The 18,518-nt window shown below is 45.4% G+C and overlaps 2 protein-coding genes across 7 annotated transcripts in view; one reads left to right on the forward strand and one right to left on the reverse strand.

Annotated features, from left to right (window-relative positions):
• LOC124622094 (GPI mannosyltransferase 2-like) overlaps positions 1-18,518 on the forward strand; it is a 387,261-nt gene that overhangs the window by 149,277 nt on the left and 219,466 nt on the right. The gene's annotated exons all lie outside the window — the stretch shown is intronic.
• LOC124622093 (dual oxidase-like) overlaps positions 1-18,518 on the reverse strand; it is a 252,302-nt gene that overhangs the window by 145,282 nt on the left and 88,502 nt on the right. For both annotated transcript variants that reach the window (XM_047147673.1, XM_047147674.1), the window contains exons 12-13: positions 7,607-7,791; positions 7,280-7,401 (exon numbers count right to left, since the gene is read on the reverse strand). In XM_047147673.1, the coding sequence (XP_047003629.1) occupies positions 7,280-7,401; positions 7,607-7,791 (307 nt within the window). The remainder of the gene's footprint in view (positions 1-7,279; positions 7,402-7,606; positions 7,792-18,518) is intronic.

An 18,518-nucleotide genomic window follows, 5' to 3' on the forward strand; every position in this document is an offset into this window, starting at 1 on the left:
CAACCTCGGGGAAGATCAGTTTGGATTCCGTAGAAACACTGGAACACGTGAGGCAATACTGACCTTACGACTTATCTTAGAAGAAAGATTAAGGAAAGGCAAACCTATGTTTCTAGCATTTGTAGACTTAGAGAAAGCTTTTGACAATGTTGACTGGAATACTCTCTTTCAAATTCTAAAGGTGTCAGGGGTAAAATACAGGGAGCGAAAGGCTATTTACAATTTGTACAGAAACCAGATGGCAGTTATAAGAGTCAAGGGACATGAAAGGGAAGCAGTGGTTGGGAAGGGAGTAAGACAGGGTTGTAGCCTCTCCCCGATGTTGTTCAATCTGTATATTGAGCAAGCAGTAAAGGAAACAAAAGAAAAATTCGGGGTAGGTATTAAAATTCATGGAGAAGAAATAAAAACTTTGAGGTTCGCCGATGACATTGTAATTCTGTCAGAGACAGCAAAGGACTTGGAAGAGCAGTTGAATGGAATGGACAGTGTCTTGAAAGGAGGATATAAGATGAACATCAACAAAAGCAAAACAAGGATAATGGAATGTAGTTTAATTAAGTCGGGTGATGCTGAGGGAATTAGATTAGGAAATGAGGCACTTAAAGTAGTAAAGGAGTTTTGCTATTTGGGGAGCAAAATAACTGATGATGGTCGAAGTAGAGAGGATATAAAATGTAGGCTGGCAATGGCAAGGAAAGCGTTTCTGAAGAAGAGAAATTTGTTAACATCCAGTATAGATTTAAGTGTCAGGAAGTCATTTCTGAAAGTATTCGTATGGAGTGTAGCCATGTATGGAAGTGAAACATGGACGATAAATAGTTTGGACAAGAAGAGAATAGAAGCTTTCGAAATGTGGTGCTACAGAAGAATGCTGAAGATTAGATGGGTAGATCACATAACTAATGAGGAAGTATTGAATAGGATTGGGGAGAAGAGAAGTTTGTGGCACAACTTGACCAGAAGAAGGGATCGGTTGGTAGGACATGTTCTGAGGCATCAAGGGATCACCAATTTAGTATTGGAGGGCAGCGTGGAGGGTAAAAATCGTAGAGGGAGACCAAGAGATGAATACACTAAGCAGATTCAGAAGGATGTAGGTTGCAGTAGGTACTGGGAGATGAAAAAGCTTGCACAGGATATAGTAGCATGGAGAGCTGCATCAAACCAGTCTCAGGACTGAAGACCACAACAACATACATTTGATCATTATTTTTATATTGACCCATATTTCTTAATTTTAACCCTTTTAGTGCCAAATACGATCTGATCGTGATCCAGATTTTCGGCGAAAAATGCCAGTAACGATCTGATCGTGATGCCTTTCTGATTCGCTAGGAAATACTAACAACTTTGCCTTCAAGCGCGGAAAAAATGAATGAGAAAGGCATCACGATCAAATCGTTACTGGCATTTTTCGCCGAAAATCTGGATCACGATCAGATCGTATTTGGCACTAAAAGGGTTAATATTCTATTTGCCGTCCTTTCCCTGCATTATTTTTTTGTTTTAAATAATAATAATAATAATAATAATAATAATAATAATAATAATAATAATAATAATAATAATATTACTGGAACATACCAACACAAAATCACACATTTGCTATACATGGATGGTCTAAAACTACTGGCAGCAACAAATCAACAACTCAACCAATTACTAAAGATAACAGAAATACTCCGCAATTGTATAAATATGCCTTTTGGAGCAGACAAATGTAAGAAAAATAGCATAGTCAAGGGAAAACACACTAAACAGGATGATTACATATTGGATAACCACAGCGACTGCATAGAAGCGATGGAAAAAACAGATACCTGTAAATATCTAGGATACAGACAAAAAATACAAATATTAAATAAGAACTAAAAGAGAAATATAGACAAATACTAACAAAAATACTGAAAACAAAATTGACAGCAAGAAACAAGGCAAAAGCTATAAATACTTATGCTATACCAATATTGACCTACTCATTTGGAGTAGTGAAATGGAGTAACACAGAACTAGAAGCACTCAATACACTTATACAATCACAATGCCACAAATATAGAATACATCACATACATTCAGCAACAGAAAGATTCACATTAAGCAGAAAGGAAGGAGGAAGGGGATTTATTGACAAAAAAAACCTACATTATGGACAGGTAGACAATTTAAGAAAATTCTTTCTAGAACGAGCAGAAACTAGCAAAATACATAAAGCAATCACTCGTATAAATACATCGGGTACACCACTGCAATTTCATAACCACTTCTACAACCCTTTAGATCACATAACATTAACAGATACAACGAAAGTAAATTGGAAAAAGAAAACACTATATGGCAAGCACCCGTATCATCTAACACAGCCACACATCGATCAAGACGCATCCAACACATGGCTAAGAAAAGGCAATATATCCAGTGAGACGGAAGGATTCATGATTGCAATACAGGATCAAACAATAAACACAAGATATTACAGCAAGCATATTATTAAAGATCCCAATACCACAACAGATAAATGCAGACTTTGCAAACAACAAATAGAAACAGTAGATCACATCACAAGCGGATGTACAATACTAGCTAATACAGAATACCCCAGAAGACATGACAATGTAGCAAAAATAATACATCAACAACTTGCCATACAACATAAACTAATAAAACAACACGTTCCCACATACAGGTATGTACCACAAAATGTACTGGAGAATGATGAATACAAATTATACTGAACAGAACCATTATAACAGATAAAACACCACCACATAACAAACCTGACATCATACTCACCAATAAAAAGAAGAAATTAACACAACTAATCGAAATATCCATACCCAATACAGCAAATATACAGAAGAAAACAGGTGAAAAAATTGAAAAATACATCCAACTGGCTGAATAAGTCAGGACATGTGGCATCAGGATAAAGTTGACATTATACCAATTATACTATCAACCAAGGGATGTCATACCACACAATATCCACCAGTACATCAACGCAATACAGCTACATCCAAACCTATATATGCAACTACAGAAATCTGTAATTATTGATACATGTTCAATTAGCCGAAATTTCCTAAATGCAATGTAACATATACCGTACAGTTAAAAGGAAGTCACGCTTGATCAAGGTCCGCACCACTTTCCATTTTTAACCAGACATAACGTCTGAGAAAGAAAAGATGATGATGATGATGATGATAATAATAATAATAATAGTAATTGCATATGTATAGAGTGACAATTATTGAACTAAATGAAAAAATGAAACTCACATTAGTTACAATTTACAGCGTGCACACACTTTATTCAACATGTAAACGTCACTACAGATATTCAGATTTAAGTTATGACATGTTCAGTATTCCTGCCATCATTGCCAATGATACGGTGCAGACAAATAGCGAAATTCTCCACGACCCACTGAAGTGTCGGAACATTGGTGCACTCAACGACCTCTCGAATGGCCATTTTCAATTCGGCAATGGTTTTTGGGTTATTGGTGTACACCTTGTCTTTAATATAGCCCCACAAAAAGGAGTCAAGTATGTTTAGACCTGGAGTACATGGCAGCCAGTTGAGGTTGATGCCACTGGCCTCTGGGTGCCACAGAGCCAGAATGCTCGTCCAGGACATCAAAAAGTCTCCTGATTTAATGAGGTTGAGCTCCTTCGTGCAAGAACCACATCTTGTCGAAATCTACTTCTACATCTACATCCGTACTCCACAAGCCACCTGATAGTGTGTGGCGAAGGGTACCTTGAGTACTTGTATCGGTTGTCATCTCTCTGATTTTATCCTCATGGTCTCTTCGCGAGATATACGTAGGAGGGAGCAATATACTGCTTGACTCTTCGGTGAAGGTATGTTCACGAAACTTCAACAAAAGCCTGTACTGAGCGACTGAGCGTCTCTCCTGCAGAGTCTTCCACTGGAGTTTATCTATAATCTCCGTAACGCTTTCGCGATTACTAAATGATCCTGTAACGAAGCGCGCTGCTCTCCGTTGGATCTTCTCTATCTCTTCTGTCAACCCTATCTGATACGGATCCCACACTGCTGAGCAGTATTCAAGCAACCGGCGAACAAGCGTACTGTAACCTACTTCCTTTGTTTTCGGATTGCATTTCCTTAGGATTCTTCCAATGAATCTCAGTCTGGCATCTGCTTTACCGACGATCAACATTGTATGATCATTCCATTTTAAATCACTCCTAATGCCTACTCCCAGATAATTTATGGCATTAACTACTTCCAGTTGCTGACCTGCTATATTGTTTCTAAATGATAAGGGATCTTTCTTTCTATGTATTCGCAGCACATTACACTTGTCTACATTGAGATTCAATTGCCATTCCCTGCACCATGTGTCAATTTGCCGCAGATCCTCCTGCATTTCAGTACAATTTTCCATTGTTACAACCTCTCAATATACCACAGCATCATCCGCAAAAAGCCTCAGTGAACTTCCGATGTCATCCACAAGGTCGTTTATGTATATTGTGAATAGCAACGGTCCTACGACACTCCCCTGCAGCACACCTGAAATCACTCTTACTTCGGAAGACTTCTCTCCATTGACAATGACATGTTGCGTTCTGTTATCTAGGAAATCTTCAATCTAATCACACAATTGGTCTGATAGTCCATATGCTCTTACTTTGCTCATTAAATGACTGTGGGGAACTGTATCGAATGCCTTGCGGAAGTCAAGAAACACGGCATCTACCTGTGAACCTGTGTCTATGGCCCTCTGAGTCTCGTGGACAAATAGCGCGAGCTGGGTTTCACTCAACCGTCTTTTTCGAAACCCATGCTGATTCCTACAGAGTAGATTTCTAGTCTCCAGAAAAGTCATTATACTCGAACATAATACGTGTTCCAAAATTCTACAACTGATCGACGTTAGAGATATAGGTCTATAGTTCTGCACATCTGTTCGACATCCCTTCTTGAAAACGGGGATGACCTGTGCCCTTTACCAATCCTTTGGAACGCTACGCTCTTCTAGAGAGGTCACTGTGGATAATGGGGATGAAATCATCTTCCAAAACCTTCACATACCGTTCGGTCATCACCATCCCATCATGGAATATCGCTCTGATTAATACGTGACTGGACATTGCGCACCACAGTCACCCATTGAGGTAAAGGCAATTATATGTACAGCTTAACAACTCTAAAAGTGTGTTTGTTTGTTTACTATCTTGCAGGAAGTTACTTGCCGTGATATCACTCTAACGTAAAAGCAATAAGTAATTTAAATTACTTTCTGGTACTGAGTCACATAAATAAGTTGAGGATTCTCTGTCACGTATTCTGTGAAAGTTGTTGAAGATGTTTCTGCAATGGATTTGGGGTGGATAGACAGTCTGTGAGAAGATATAAAATCTCTCGAAGTCTGAGGATGATGGAGAACCGTGCTGGAGAGGGCAGAATGAAAGAAATTTGTTGAAGAAGCTAAGACCCACTCAGGATTGTAACAAAATGAGAAAAAAAAAGAAAGATAAAATGAAGTCACACATCGAAGCTTAATCACTCTTTTGCAATGGCATTTGTAGTATTCAATGAATTCTGTTACACAGTGGAAAGCTGTGGCATTGAGTAATGCAGATTGCAAGTATGGTTTATCTCTCATTGTTTTTGTACAGAATAAAACAAAGGAACAGTATTGAAAGCTAAATATTTTCAGTGGCATAAATGTTGTAACCCTCAAAAGTGTGCCAATTCCTTTAGAAATACAACGTTTTTGCATGGACATCCAATGATCATGTCTCATATCTTGATTTTAAAGTCGCACATTGTCAAAATTATTGTACATAAACAACTAGTGAACTCATTTCAACTGATTACCAATGGCAGAACAAGCATGCATGGCCATATCACTTTTTTACTTGTTCTTTCTTCACTCCTGAAAAATTTGTGTCTTGAGAATTACATTGTTTTTCCTGGCAGGTATTCAGCAGCTCTACTTCCATCAAGGAAGATCTTAACATCACAGCAGTGAAGCTGATTAATGGTCGACCAGTTTCATTGCCCTGTGATTTCTTCAGCAACATGCTGAAAAACCTGATTGAGGCATCAAACTTCGTTCAAAAATTATGTTTGCATATTCACCAGTTACATCCAGTCATATTGAGAGAGCAGCATATTTGCCGCCCTTTCAGTTTCGCTGATCTTGGGAATGTAACCAGGTTTTTGTTGGACATGAAGCTTTCCGCAAAGCTTTGCAGCCACCATATGATATACCATATACAGTCTTTAGTCGAGAAGCAGCAGCATATTTGCCGCCATTTCAGTTTCGCTGATCTTGGGAATGTAACCAGGTTTTTGTTGGACATGAAGCTTTCCGCAAAGCTTTGCAGCCACCATATGATAGACCATATACAGTCTTTAGTCGAGAAGCGAAGATATTTAAGGTAGATGTTAATTGTGCTTCAACTACAATTTCCATCGATCACCTTCAACATGCTTTCTGGACCTCTTAAGCTTGTATGTGTAAATCGAACAAGCAGCAGTGGATGCCAGACAAAATGCCTGATGAGTCTATGACAGACTTGACAAGACAAAATGCCTGTTGAGTCTATGACAAACTTGGCAGAGTCACACAGCCCTCCACTGATAAGGACAAGCTGCAACAGATGCTGGACAAAACAACTGATGAATCTACAGCAGACTAGGCAGAACCATCTACCCCTCCACCAGTTGTCACGTGATCTGGATGTCACACCCTTTTCAATAGGAAGTACTGTTAGAAGTTGATGGGGGGAGGAGGCATGATGAAGTGTAATGGGGTGTGATGAAATGTAATAGAGATGCAGTGTCATTATGCGTTGCTATATTGTAGCTGGTTCCTGTTTATTCTTTGATCTCATCTTTGTATATTGCTTTTGACATTCTCTTGTTTTTATTTTTTTTTCTTTGAATTGTTCATACTTTCATGTATATACGTTAAATGTCATTAATAAAGTATTCATACTAAAACTGTAACAAAGGTTTTAGAATAACAGGTATATTTTCTCAACTTAGCCAATACTAATTGCATGAATACAATGGAATTCACTGCTAACCATAAGAGAGTCACAGTAATGTTTGATTGAAGTTATTAAGAAAATTATATAGCTCATCACTTATTTCTAAAATGAAAATTGAAAATTTAGTTACAGGAACAGAATATCGATTGTTGTGATAGCAATAATTTGAAAAATGAGCAATAATTTGAAAACTGAAAATCATGAAGTGATAATGTGCAAGAAACATGATAAAGTCTTACCATGTAAAGGCACAACAAATGGATTTTTTTGAATGTCATCATGGTCCATGTCTGTCACAGACATAATAATATCATAAATTGTCAGGTTTTCTATACGTTGAATTTCGTCTCCAGTGAAATGCCTGTATTAAAAAAAAAAAGTAGGATAATTAACTTGCGTTGTTTGAAAACTGAACTTACAGTATGAGAGAGAAGGAAACACATTCATTTTAACCTTACTATTCAAATAAGGAACACACAATCTTTCAATATTTATAATCAAGGATGCTTTGGGAAAGGACAACTGCCTGCTACATTTTAGCATCATTTAAAAATATAGAAACTTACCCATTATTTATGTTGGCATACCAAAAGCGATCACCATCGCGTATTCTCTGGAACTGGTCTGTGATAATAGCTGAGAAGAGTTTACCAGGTCCCCTCTTTGTCGTTTCAAGCAGGCCTCCAACCCAGACATCCAAATTATCCACCGAACCATTGTAAAGTGTATTGAGATTTTCCCAAATTTTATCCTGAAATCCAACAAGTTCTCCCATGTTATGTGTTCACTACAAATGTTGTGGAGCTTCAGTTTTCTAACTGATTTAGTTGCTTAATGACATATTTTCATGTTGTGCTAATAGTGAATTACGTACATTTATATGTAGATAATACGATGTTGATAGTTGCCCCTTATTTGTTTTGTTATTTCTTGAATAGTTATTAGTGTACACATTCACTCTAGTAAAGAAAATAATCTAATGTGTTATTTTACTTAAAACATTATCCTCCAACTTATTCTATGAAAACCCTTTATTACTAGATAACTGAAAGTCACATGTATTCACATGAATTCTCAAAGCCAGACTTATTCTAACTAGGGACACAAGGAAACACATGACTAAGAGAAACACACATTTATTTGGTCACATAGTGACATGAAGAAGAGTACAATGTAAGTAGAGTTACAGAGTGACTCTCACTAATATGGCCCTCAGTATTCCGGCCTCTCAGTAATTCGGCACTTTTCCAGCTTCTAGCTGTTCAACCTGAAATGACGCCTACAATAATGAAATTTCATCTAAAACAGTGGTGTTAGTTAATTATAATATTCAACATTCGTGTACGCTTTGAAATTGTTGCTTTCCTGATGGATCATTATCATGGCATCTAAAGGGAAACACATTATGCTAGACCTCAAGGAGAAACTCGAAATTAGATATAAACTGAACTGAGGTTCTTCACAGGAAATCATTGTTGCTGGCAACAGTGTTGGACTAACAACTGAGGGCCCGGAAGCATGTGTAAGGCCTTGTAAAGGTGTTGTCTTTGTCTGGTGTCACTGGCTGCAGTCAGTGATAGTGCTCGGGTATTTGTGGGTATGCCGTTTGCACACACTGTGCTTGCCGTAGTGGCACAGCTTACATCTGCTGTAGGTGTAGTAACCAGTGGGCTACTATACTCTTCCTTCCTTGTGGAGGGAAGGACCAGGTATCACCATCCATGATGCTGTTACTGCAGTGGCATCTATTGTGGTGACAGAAGCAGCTGCCAAATATGTGAGAAATTTCTAATCCACCTAGATGGTACATATGGACAAAAGTGATTGGGGTGAGGCTCCCCCTGCTGTCCGGAAACCCTGGACTGTCTGGTAGGCAGGACTGGCGACAGAGGCAGGAGCCATCAGGATGTCAGTCACTGACGAGAGGCATCGGCCCAGGTAGCAATGACTGTGGACTAGAGAGGAGGAGGCTTTGGTGATAGAGAACCAGCCTTCATCTCCACTGGCAGCAGCACCTGCTCTGTGCAGTAGGAGGTGTTGGCATTAGTTGCAGGAAGCAAACCCATCAATCGCTGAGGCAAGGTGGGTATGACAAGGCCTACCCAACTCCTGGAGCGGTCAGGGCTGACAAAAATTGAGGTGTTGGGCCCACAGCCCGAGGAGGGAACCCTGTGCCCATCCTGGGATGCAAGTGGTTCTATAATGAAAAGACACTAAGCTGTTCAATGACATCTGAGTGGTGATAGGCCACGACTATCCCCACCCCATATTCGGACACCTTCATGTCCAGGACAAGTTGCTTGCCAGCTTGAAATGTTGCAAGCACGGCACAGAACAAAGAGTAACCTTAAGCTGTTCAAAAGTGTGTTCATAGACCACAGGCCAAACAAAAGGAGCACATTATCACAGCAACAGATGCAAGGATTGGGTGGTAGCAGTTGAACAAAGAGTAACCTTAAGCTGTTCAAAAGTGTGTTCATAGACCACAGGCCAAACAAAAGGAGCACATTATCACAGCAACAGATGCAAGGATTGGGTGGTAGCAGTTGCTCTGGGAATCAACTTGTGATATTATGCCACTTTGCCTAGTGACGCTTGAAGTTGTCAGAGATTAGATTGAGGAAGAAAAGCTGTAATGGCAACAGCATGTTGGTCCTTAGAGTGCATGCCCTGTTGAGAAATTTCATGACCCCTATAAACAATGGAAGGCTGGTAAAAGTGAGACTTAGTTAGATTACATTTGAGGCCCATGGCCTGGAGAACAGTAAACACAGGATGGCAGTTACGTAGGTGATCCTCTGTGGTAGCACCTACATGATGATATCATCAAGATAGATAACGCAACGACGGACAGCCGGCTTAACCTGTTCTAAAAAAAATGTTGAAAGATGGCAGGTGCCCTACTGAACCTGAACATTGTCCATTGATACTGATTAAGGCGGGAAGGGGTTTTGATGCCTCATCCAACAGAATCTGTAGGTAGGCTTCAACCGAGAGTCAATTTTGAAAAGGAAATGACGCCCAGCCAACTTTGTGGGCAACGCCTGTAGGCAGGACAGGGGAATGTCTACGACTGACTGTGTATTAAAGTGACCTTGAAGTCACCACAGAGCTGAAGCTGACCTGACAGCTGCCTTAGGGTCACTAAGGGCGTAGCCTATTGACTTGAGGAAATTGGTTTAATCATTCCCCAATGACACTGAGCAACCCAGCTCCATCTTAACGTAGTTGTGTAAAGCTACTTGCATCAGCCACGCCCAAAAAAGTGATGGTGGGCAGAGGGTTTGAGGGTGATGTATGCTGTGAAACCGTTTGTACAATTTAACCATGGGACAAACAGGTCCAAAAACTCAGAACAGAAGGACTTCAATTTGTAATATGGCACTTAATCTGACACCAGATGCATCACATCCATAATAGAAAAACCAAAAGCAGCAAAACAAAATTTTAGTAGTCACATCATTGACCACCAAGTACATAAAGGAATGGACAACTGACTTATTAACTGGCTTCTTATGTTTAGGTGTCAAGACATTTGTTCCCAAATGGTATTTGTGATTAATAAGAAGTGTGAAAATTCCCAATACAAAATTAGGAGTAAAATTATATTCCATATCTAATTAATTGCCCTGTCTAGGTTCAGTTGAACATATCTATTACAGATTGCCATTAGACATCAGGCAGGAAATTAGAAATTTCCGAGAGATGTGAACTGAAAAACACAGGGGATATTACTGTCAGTGTTGTTATAAATGTAATCCAGCACACTAAAAGATGGGTATGCTGTAGAAGAAACATCACAGACGCTAGGAGCTCCAGGAAACTGACCCTATCATCCTACAGCGTTGTTTAGAAACCAAACCAGTACTCAGAACAGAGATATTTGAAACAGTGGAAATCAAAAAACTTCAAACAGGGTATCTTGGATAGCTATTCAGTCACCACACTGAGTTCTCTTAGTCATGACTCCTTGATACTACCAAAATATCTAAAGGGAAACTGATTTGAGTCCTTTCCTCCTGTGTGTTTATTAAGATGCTAGAAGCACTATGGAACCACATACCTTGTAGTAATACACTTTCCTCAAACACTGACAAGATAGCTGGCAAAAACCTTGATGAGTTCCGACTTCCTGTGTTCTGTACTTAATACTACTCCATTGTCTACACGGCATAGTGCTAACCTACATAGAGTATTTAATTTGTATTCTGTAAGATGATACAGAATTTGTAATTATCACCGAATTTCCTTGAGGATGTAGTTTTTTGCTTGGCAGTACACAAGAACACAGTAATAACATCTTTGAAACAGTCTACCAATATAATGTAGGTTGGGGACTTCAAAAGTTGTCATGTGTAACTACAGAATGGGAAACATATAAAAAGTGTTTTTTATTATGTGTTATTCTTAATACTTAGAACTATAGAGAATCACAGTCAGTCTATGTTTATGAATTTCATTTATGTTTTTCACAATAATGGAAGTTCAAGAAGGGGAACAACAAAAAGATTATCAAAGGCACGCAGATGCCTGCAGGTAATTTGTGAGTAGTGCACAGGCACATGTAACAGCTCAGAGAACTGTACAATTATTAGAGAGAGGTTTTCCTTCTCTTTTTTCTTTTAGTGTACATATGCAGAATACTCTCTTCTAAATTCTGAAGATAGTCATGGTAAAATACCAGGAACAAAAGGCTATTTACAACTTGCACAGAAACCAGACCACAGTTATAAAAGTCAAGAGGCATGAAAGGGAAGTAGTGGTTGAGAAGGGAGTGAGACAGAGTTGTAGCCTATCCCCGATGTTATTCAATCTATACATTGAGCAAGCATTAAAGGAAACCAAAGAAAAATTTAGAGAAGCAGTTCAAGTTCAGAGAGGAGAAATGAAAATCTAGAGGTTTCCTGATGAATTTCTTCCAATCCATCTGTGGTATACAGCAAACCAGCGCTTGACAGTATTGATTGATAACAGTCGTGGTTGCAATTTTAGTTTTTTTTATTTTTCAATTATCTGTTTCACCTTATTTAGGCATCTTCAGGTTGATCTTAATTTGGTATTTCTTAGAATGATCCTTTAGACAGTGTAGCCAAGTGGCTACACTAGTACCATCCCAGTCAGTCTTTTACGTACACTATGGAGCAACAAAGTACTACTGCAGGTGAAGCCATAGTAGCTAACAGACGCAGTGACGGAACTAGTGGACCGAATACAGAAGGCCATCCTCCCAATGTCGGTCTCAGTGCAGTCACAGCACGGTGGAATACTACATTATCACACCCATCTGTTGCACACACAGATTACGAGGTATTAGCAGCAAAAGTGGAGCTGTTGTGCACACAGATCAGCACACTGTTTTCTCAAGGCACCACGAAATACGTCAGGTGATGCTACCGTACACATTCCAGGTGTCTGTTGGCCAGCCACACCAAGTTGCCTCACAAGGAGTAGTGGTTATGTTGGTACTATTGATGATTCAGTGATGAAGAAATGAACTGTACGGCACCATGTAACTACCCAAATGCCAGTGTCAGTCGGTCCTACATGCAGCTGACTGGCCGTTGTCATCTGAGCATCTGTTCAACAATGTGTGTGGCTGTGGTGTGAAGTTCCTCATCGATAGTGTCTCTGATTTGAGCACTCTTCCTGAATTTCAAGGCACTGCTGCAGGCCGCCCACCGCATTATGTTTAACAGCCACCAATAAGTTATAACCAAATGCGGGACAAAGGTCGTGGAATTGAATGTAGGATTACATTGTCTATTCTGATAGTTTTACCATGGCCAGAGTCACGCAGAGGCGATACGCCGCCAGAGTCACGCAGAGGCGATACGCCGCCAGAGTCACGCAGAGGCGATACGCCGCCAGAGTCACGCAGAGGCGATACGCCGCCAGAGTCACGCAGAGGCGATACGCCGCCAGAGTCACGCAGAGGCGATACGCCGCCAGAGTCACGCAGAGGCGATACGCCGCCAGAGTCACGCAGAGGCGATACGCCGCCAGAGTCACGCAGAGGCGATACGCCGCCAGAGTCACGCAGAGGCGATACGCCGCCAGAGTCACGCAGAGGCGATACGCCGCCAGAGTCACGCAGAGGCGATACGCCGCCAGAGTCACGCAGAGGCGATACGCCGCCAGAGTCACGCAGAGGCGATACGCCGCCAGAGTCACGCAGAGGCGATACGCCGCCAGAGTCACGCAGAGGCGATACGCCGCCAGAGTCACGCAGAGGCGATACGCCGCCAGAGTCACGCAGAGGCGATACGCCGCCAGAGTCACGCAGAGGCGATACGCCGCCAGAGTCACGCAGAGGCGATACGCCGCCAGAGTCACGCAGAGGCGATACGCCGCCAGAGTCACGCAGAGGCGATACGCCGCCAGAGTCGCGCAGAGGCGATACGCCGCCAGAGTCGCGCAGAGGCGATACGCCGCCAGAGTCGCGCAGAGGCGATACGCCGCCAGAGTCGCGCAGAGGCGATACGCCGCCAGAGTCGCGCAGAGGCGATACGCCGCCAGAGTCGCGCAGAGGCGATACGCCGCCAGAGTCGCGCAGAGGCGATACGCCGCCAGAGTCGCGCAGAGGCGATACGCCGCCAGAGTCGCGCAGAGGCGATACGCCGCCAGAGTCGCGCAGAGGCGATACGCCGCCAGAGTCGCGCAGAGGCGATACGCCGCCAGAGTCGCGCAGAGGCGATACGCCGCCAGAGTCGCGCAGAGGCGATACGCCGCCAGAGTCGCGCAGAGGCGATACGCCGCCAGAGTCGCGCAGAGGCGATACGCCGCCAGAGTCGCGCAGAGGCGATACGCCGCCAGAGTCGCGCAGAGGCGATACGCCGCCAGAGTCGCGCAGAGGCGATACGCCGCCAGAGTCGCGCAGAGGCGATACGCCGCCAGAGTCGCGCAGAGGCGATACGCCGCCAGAGTCGCGCAGAGGCGATACGCCGCCAGAGTCGCGCAGAGGCGATACGCCGCCAGAGTCGCGCAGAGGCGATACGCCGCCAGAGTCGCGCAGAGGCGATACGCCGCCAGAGTCGCGCAGAGGCGATACGCCGCCAGAGTCGCGCAGAGGCGATACGCCGCCAGAGTCGCGCAGAGGCGATACGCCGCCAGAGTCGCGCAGAGGCGATACGCCGCCAGAGTCGCGCAGAGGCGATACGCCGCCAGAGTCGCGCAGAGGCGATACGCCGCCAGAGTCGCGCAGAGGCGATACGCCGCCAGAGTCGCGCAGAGGCGATACGCCGCCAGAGTCGCGCAGAGGCGATACGCCGCCAGAGTCGCGCAGAGGCGATACGCCGCCAGAGTCGCGCAGAGGCGATACGCCGCCAGAGTCGCGCAGAGGCGATACGCCGCCAGAGTCGCGCAGAGGCGATACGCCGCCAGAGTCGCGCAGAGGCGATACGCCGCCAGAGTCGCGCAGAGGCGATACGCCGCCAGAGTCGCGCAGAGGCGATACGCCGCCAGAGTCGCGCAGAGGCGATACGCCGCCAGAGTCGCGCAGAGGCGATACGCCGCCAGAGTCGCGCAGAGGCGATACGCCGCCAGAGTCGCGCAGAGGCGATACGCCGCCAGAGTCGCGCAGAGGCGATACGCCGCCAGAGTCGCGCAGAGGCGATACGCCGCCAGAGTCGCGCAGAGGCGATACGCCGCCAGAGTCGCGCAGAGGCGATACGCCGCCAGAGTCGCGCAGAGGCGATACGCCGCCAGAGTCGCGCAGAGGCGATACGCCGCCAGAGTCGCGCAGAGGCGATACGCCGCCAGAGTCGCGCAGAGGCGATACGCCGCCAGAGTCGCGCAGAGGCGATACGCCGCCAGAGTCGCGCAGAGGCGATACGCCGCCAGAGTCGCGCAGAGGCGATACGCCGCCAGAGTCGCGCAGAGGCGATACGCCGCCAGAGTCGCGCAGAGGCGATACGCCGCCAGAGTCGCGCAGAGGCGATACGCCGCCAGAGTCGCGCAGAGGCGATACGCCGCCAGAGTCGCGCAGAGGCGATACGCCGCCAGAGTCGCGCAGAGGCGATACGCCGCCAGAGTCGCGCAGAGGCGATACGCCGCCAGAGTCGCGCAGAGGCGATACGCCGCCAGAGTCGCGCAGAGGCGATACGCCGCCAGAGTCGCGCAGAGGCGATACGCCGCCAGAGTCGCGCAGAGGCGATACGCCGCCAGAGTCGCGCAGAGGCGATACGCCGCCAGAGTCGCGCAGAGGCGATACGCCGCCAGAGTCGCGCAGAGGCGATACGCCGCCAGAGTCGCGCAGAGGCGATACGCCGCCAGAGTCGCGCAGAGGCGATACGCCGCCAGAGTCGCGCAGAGGCGATACGCCGCCAGAGTCGCGCAGAGGCGATACGCCGCCAGAGTCGCGCAGAGGCGATACGCCGCCAGAGTCGCGCAGAGGCGATACGCCGCCAGAGTCGCGCAGAGGCGATACGCCGCCAGAGTCGCGCAGAGGCGATACGCCGCCAGAGTCGCGCAGAGGCGATACGCCGCCAGAGTCGCGCAGAGGCGATACGCCGCCAGAGTCGCGCAGAGGCGATACGCCGCCAGAGTCGCGCAGAGGCGATACGCCGCCAGAGTCGCGCAGAGGCGATACGCCGCCAGAGTCGCGCAGAGGCGATACGCCGCCAGAGTCGCGCAGAGGCGATACGCCGCCAGAGTCGCGCAGAGGCGATACGCCGCCAGAGTCGCGCAGAGGCGATACGCCGCCAGAGTCGCGCAGAGGCGATACGCCGCCAGAGTCGCGCAGAGGCGATACGCCGCCAGAGTCGCGCAGAGGCGATACGCCGCCAGAGTCGCGCAGAGGCGATACGCCGCCAGAGTCGCGCAGAGGCGATACGCCGCCAGAGTCGCGCAGAGGCGATACGCCGCCAGAGTCGCGCAGAGGCGATACGCCGCCAGAGTCGCGCAGAGGCGATAATCAACACAGATCTTTTAGCCTACTATGATCTTCTCCCAGATGTAGCCAAGGCTTGACTGGTGTCGGCATCCCAGGACTAGCTGCTGCTGGCTTCCACTGTTGTACCAACTATCACACCACGAAGTTGGTACAGGCGCATGAAGGTGAGTGTGCTTCTCTGCTGAAAAACTTACCAAACCTGACCAGGCCACCAGGTGCTCCGAAAAACTTCTGCATAATACTGTGCACCATATTAAGGTAACCAATGGTCCTCCCGTCTCATGCAGACCTAGACGCTGGGCACTCGATAGCTTTGCTGTAGCCAAGGCAGAGTTCAACATAATGCTGTGCAAAGGCGTGATTAGATTATTGAGTAGTCCACTGTTCTCTGCCTTGCATCTGGTGCCCAAAAAGGTGGAACTTGATGCACGTGTGGGGATTACAGTACCCCACTGCGAAATGCGGAAAAGCTGCCTGATCAGTACCTTGTGTCATTATATAGATGCTACAACCGATCTCTGTGCAGTGCAACCATTTTCAGCGTTTATGATCGCGCAAAGGTGCACATGCACATGCCAGTGGCCAAGGGTGATATTCTGAAGTCAGCAGTCATAATGCCATTTGGACTTCTGGAAAGTATGTTTATGACATTCGGGCTGAGGAACATGGTGCAGACTTGGCAGAGGTTTCTTGATTCCATCCTCGATTCCATCCTCCGTATATTTGGCTGACGTGTTTGTGTTCTCAGCGGACAAGGAACAGCATTACCAAACCTGCGAGAGATATTTACCCACCTAGGATGTTATGGTGTCACCAAGCGACGTGGCACAGTGGTTAGCACCTAGACTCGCATTCGGGAGGACGACATTTCAAGCCTGCATCTGTGATTTCTCTAAATTGATTCAGGCAAATATCAGGATGATTCCTTTGAAAGGGCACAGCTGGCTTCCATCCCTAATCCGATGGGACTGATGACCTCGCAGTTTGGTCCCCTCCCCCGAATCAATCAACAGTGTTATAGTGTCGTTCTAAATTCAGCTGAATGTGTTTTTTGGGAAGTCTGAAGTTACCTCCTTGGGACACAAAATCTTCTCAGACTATTCCTTATCCGTGGCAGAGAAAGTAGAGGCAATTATGCAAATACCTAAGCCCACCATGGTTAGGGAATTGAGAAGATTTTTAAGTAGCCTCAACTTTTATCACTAACTTTGCCACACTCTGTGGAAATACAGGAACGTTGACTACAGCGCTTGCAGGACCAAAAGTAAAACACAGTTCCTCAGTACGGTGGACCGTGTTTGGCAATATTATGAAGAGCATACCTAACACAGCACATCTAGCTCACCTTTAGCTAGGTGTGCCTTTAGCATTGGATGTTGACACAAGTCAGACAGCTATAGATGTAGCATGACAACAGTGGGTGGAAGCCCATGGCAGTCACTAGACCCCCTGCCCCCCCCCCCCCCCCCCCCCCACACACACACACACACACACACACACACATAAACTGTCGCAATCACAGAGGAAATGGAATGAGCTGTTGGAAGCATATGAGGCTGTTAAATATTTTCTTCCACATAATGAGGTCCATGTATCCACATTATATGGCCCATAAGCCTTTGATTTATGTGATTAAGTGGAACAGTACTAACAGCTCTCTATGCCAATTCAACCAGCTTGAGTTTGAGGCACAGTTCAGTACAGACACTCAACGTATCTCTGGTATTGATAACATCAAAGCGGACTGTCTTTTGCACTTCATCAATGTGGAAAATCTGATCGATTTTTCAGCACTACCACAAGCACAGCAGGTGGACGACGAACTCTGCACCTTCATTGACAATGATACTTCATCACTCTAGCTGCAATTTGTTGACGTTCTCAGAGCAGGTTCAAAACTGTATTGTGACATCTCCAGAGGAAGACAGCGCCCTTTTCTCTCACTGCCATTCCACAAGCAAGCATTTGACAGCATTTCCACCATGTGTCACCCAGAGATATGTCCTGCCGTTCGAATAATTGAAACATTAGAGAGAGAGACTGCTGGCAGTGGATACAGAGTTCTGCTTCTATAAACACCATAGAAGACAAGTTACCTCCCGGCCAGTAAAGGCATGCTGGAACACTGGCTGAAAGTGGCACTCGTGTCATAGCGTCACGAGGTCGACTGCTTTGCCAATAGTACTTCTGGTTCTGAAGACTACATACAAGCCAGACATCGATTCCTTGGCCACAGAATTAGTTTACAAAGAGACAATACATCTTCCACGCAAGTTCAATGATGCAAACACAGTTCTTAAAGTCATGCAATACCAAACTGATATCTTATGACAGCTATGTGAACACATTGCTCAAGTCTCAAATCAACCCAACAAAAGCTTCTCGTCGCGCCACTCCCTAATGTTATGTGCACCATGATTAGACACATGCCCACATGTCGTGCTCCATGCCGAGGATGTGAAGCCACCTTTACAGCCACTGCACACTGGCCCATACCCCATGTTACGATGAGGTGCACGGGCAGTGGACATTTTATGGAACAGCGAGGGGTTGACTGTCCTCATCAATAGAGTCAAGCCTGCATACAT

Source organism: Schistocerca americana, chromosome 7 (genome assembly GCF_021461395.2).
Source record: "Schistocerca americana isolate TAMUIC-IGC-003095 chromosome 7, iqSchAmer2.1, whole genome shotgun sequence".
Taxonomy (NCBI): Eukaryota; Metazoa; Arthropoda; class Insecta; order Orthoptera; family Acrididae; genus Schistocerca; species Schistocerca americana.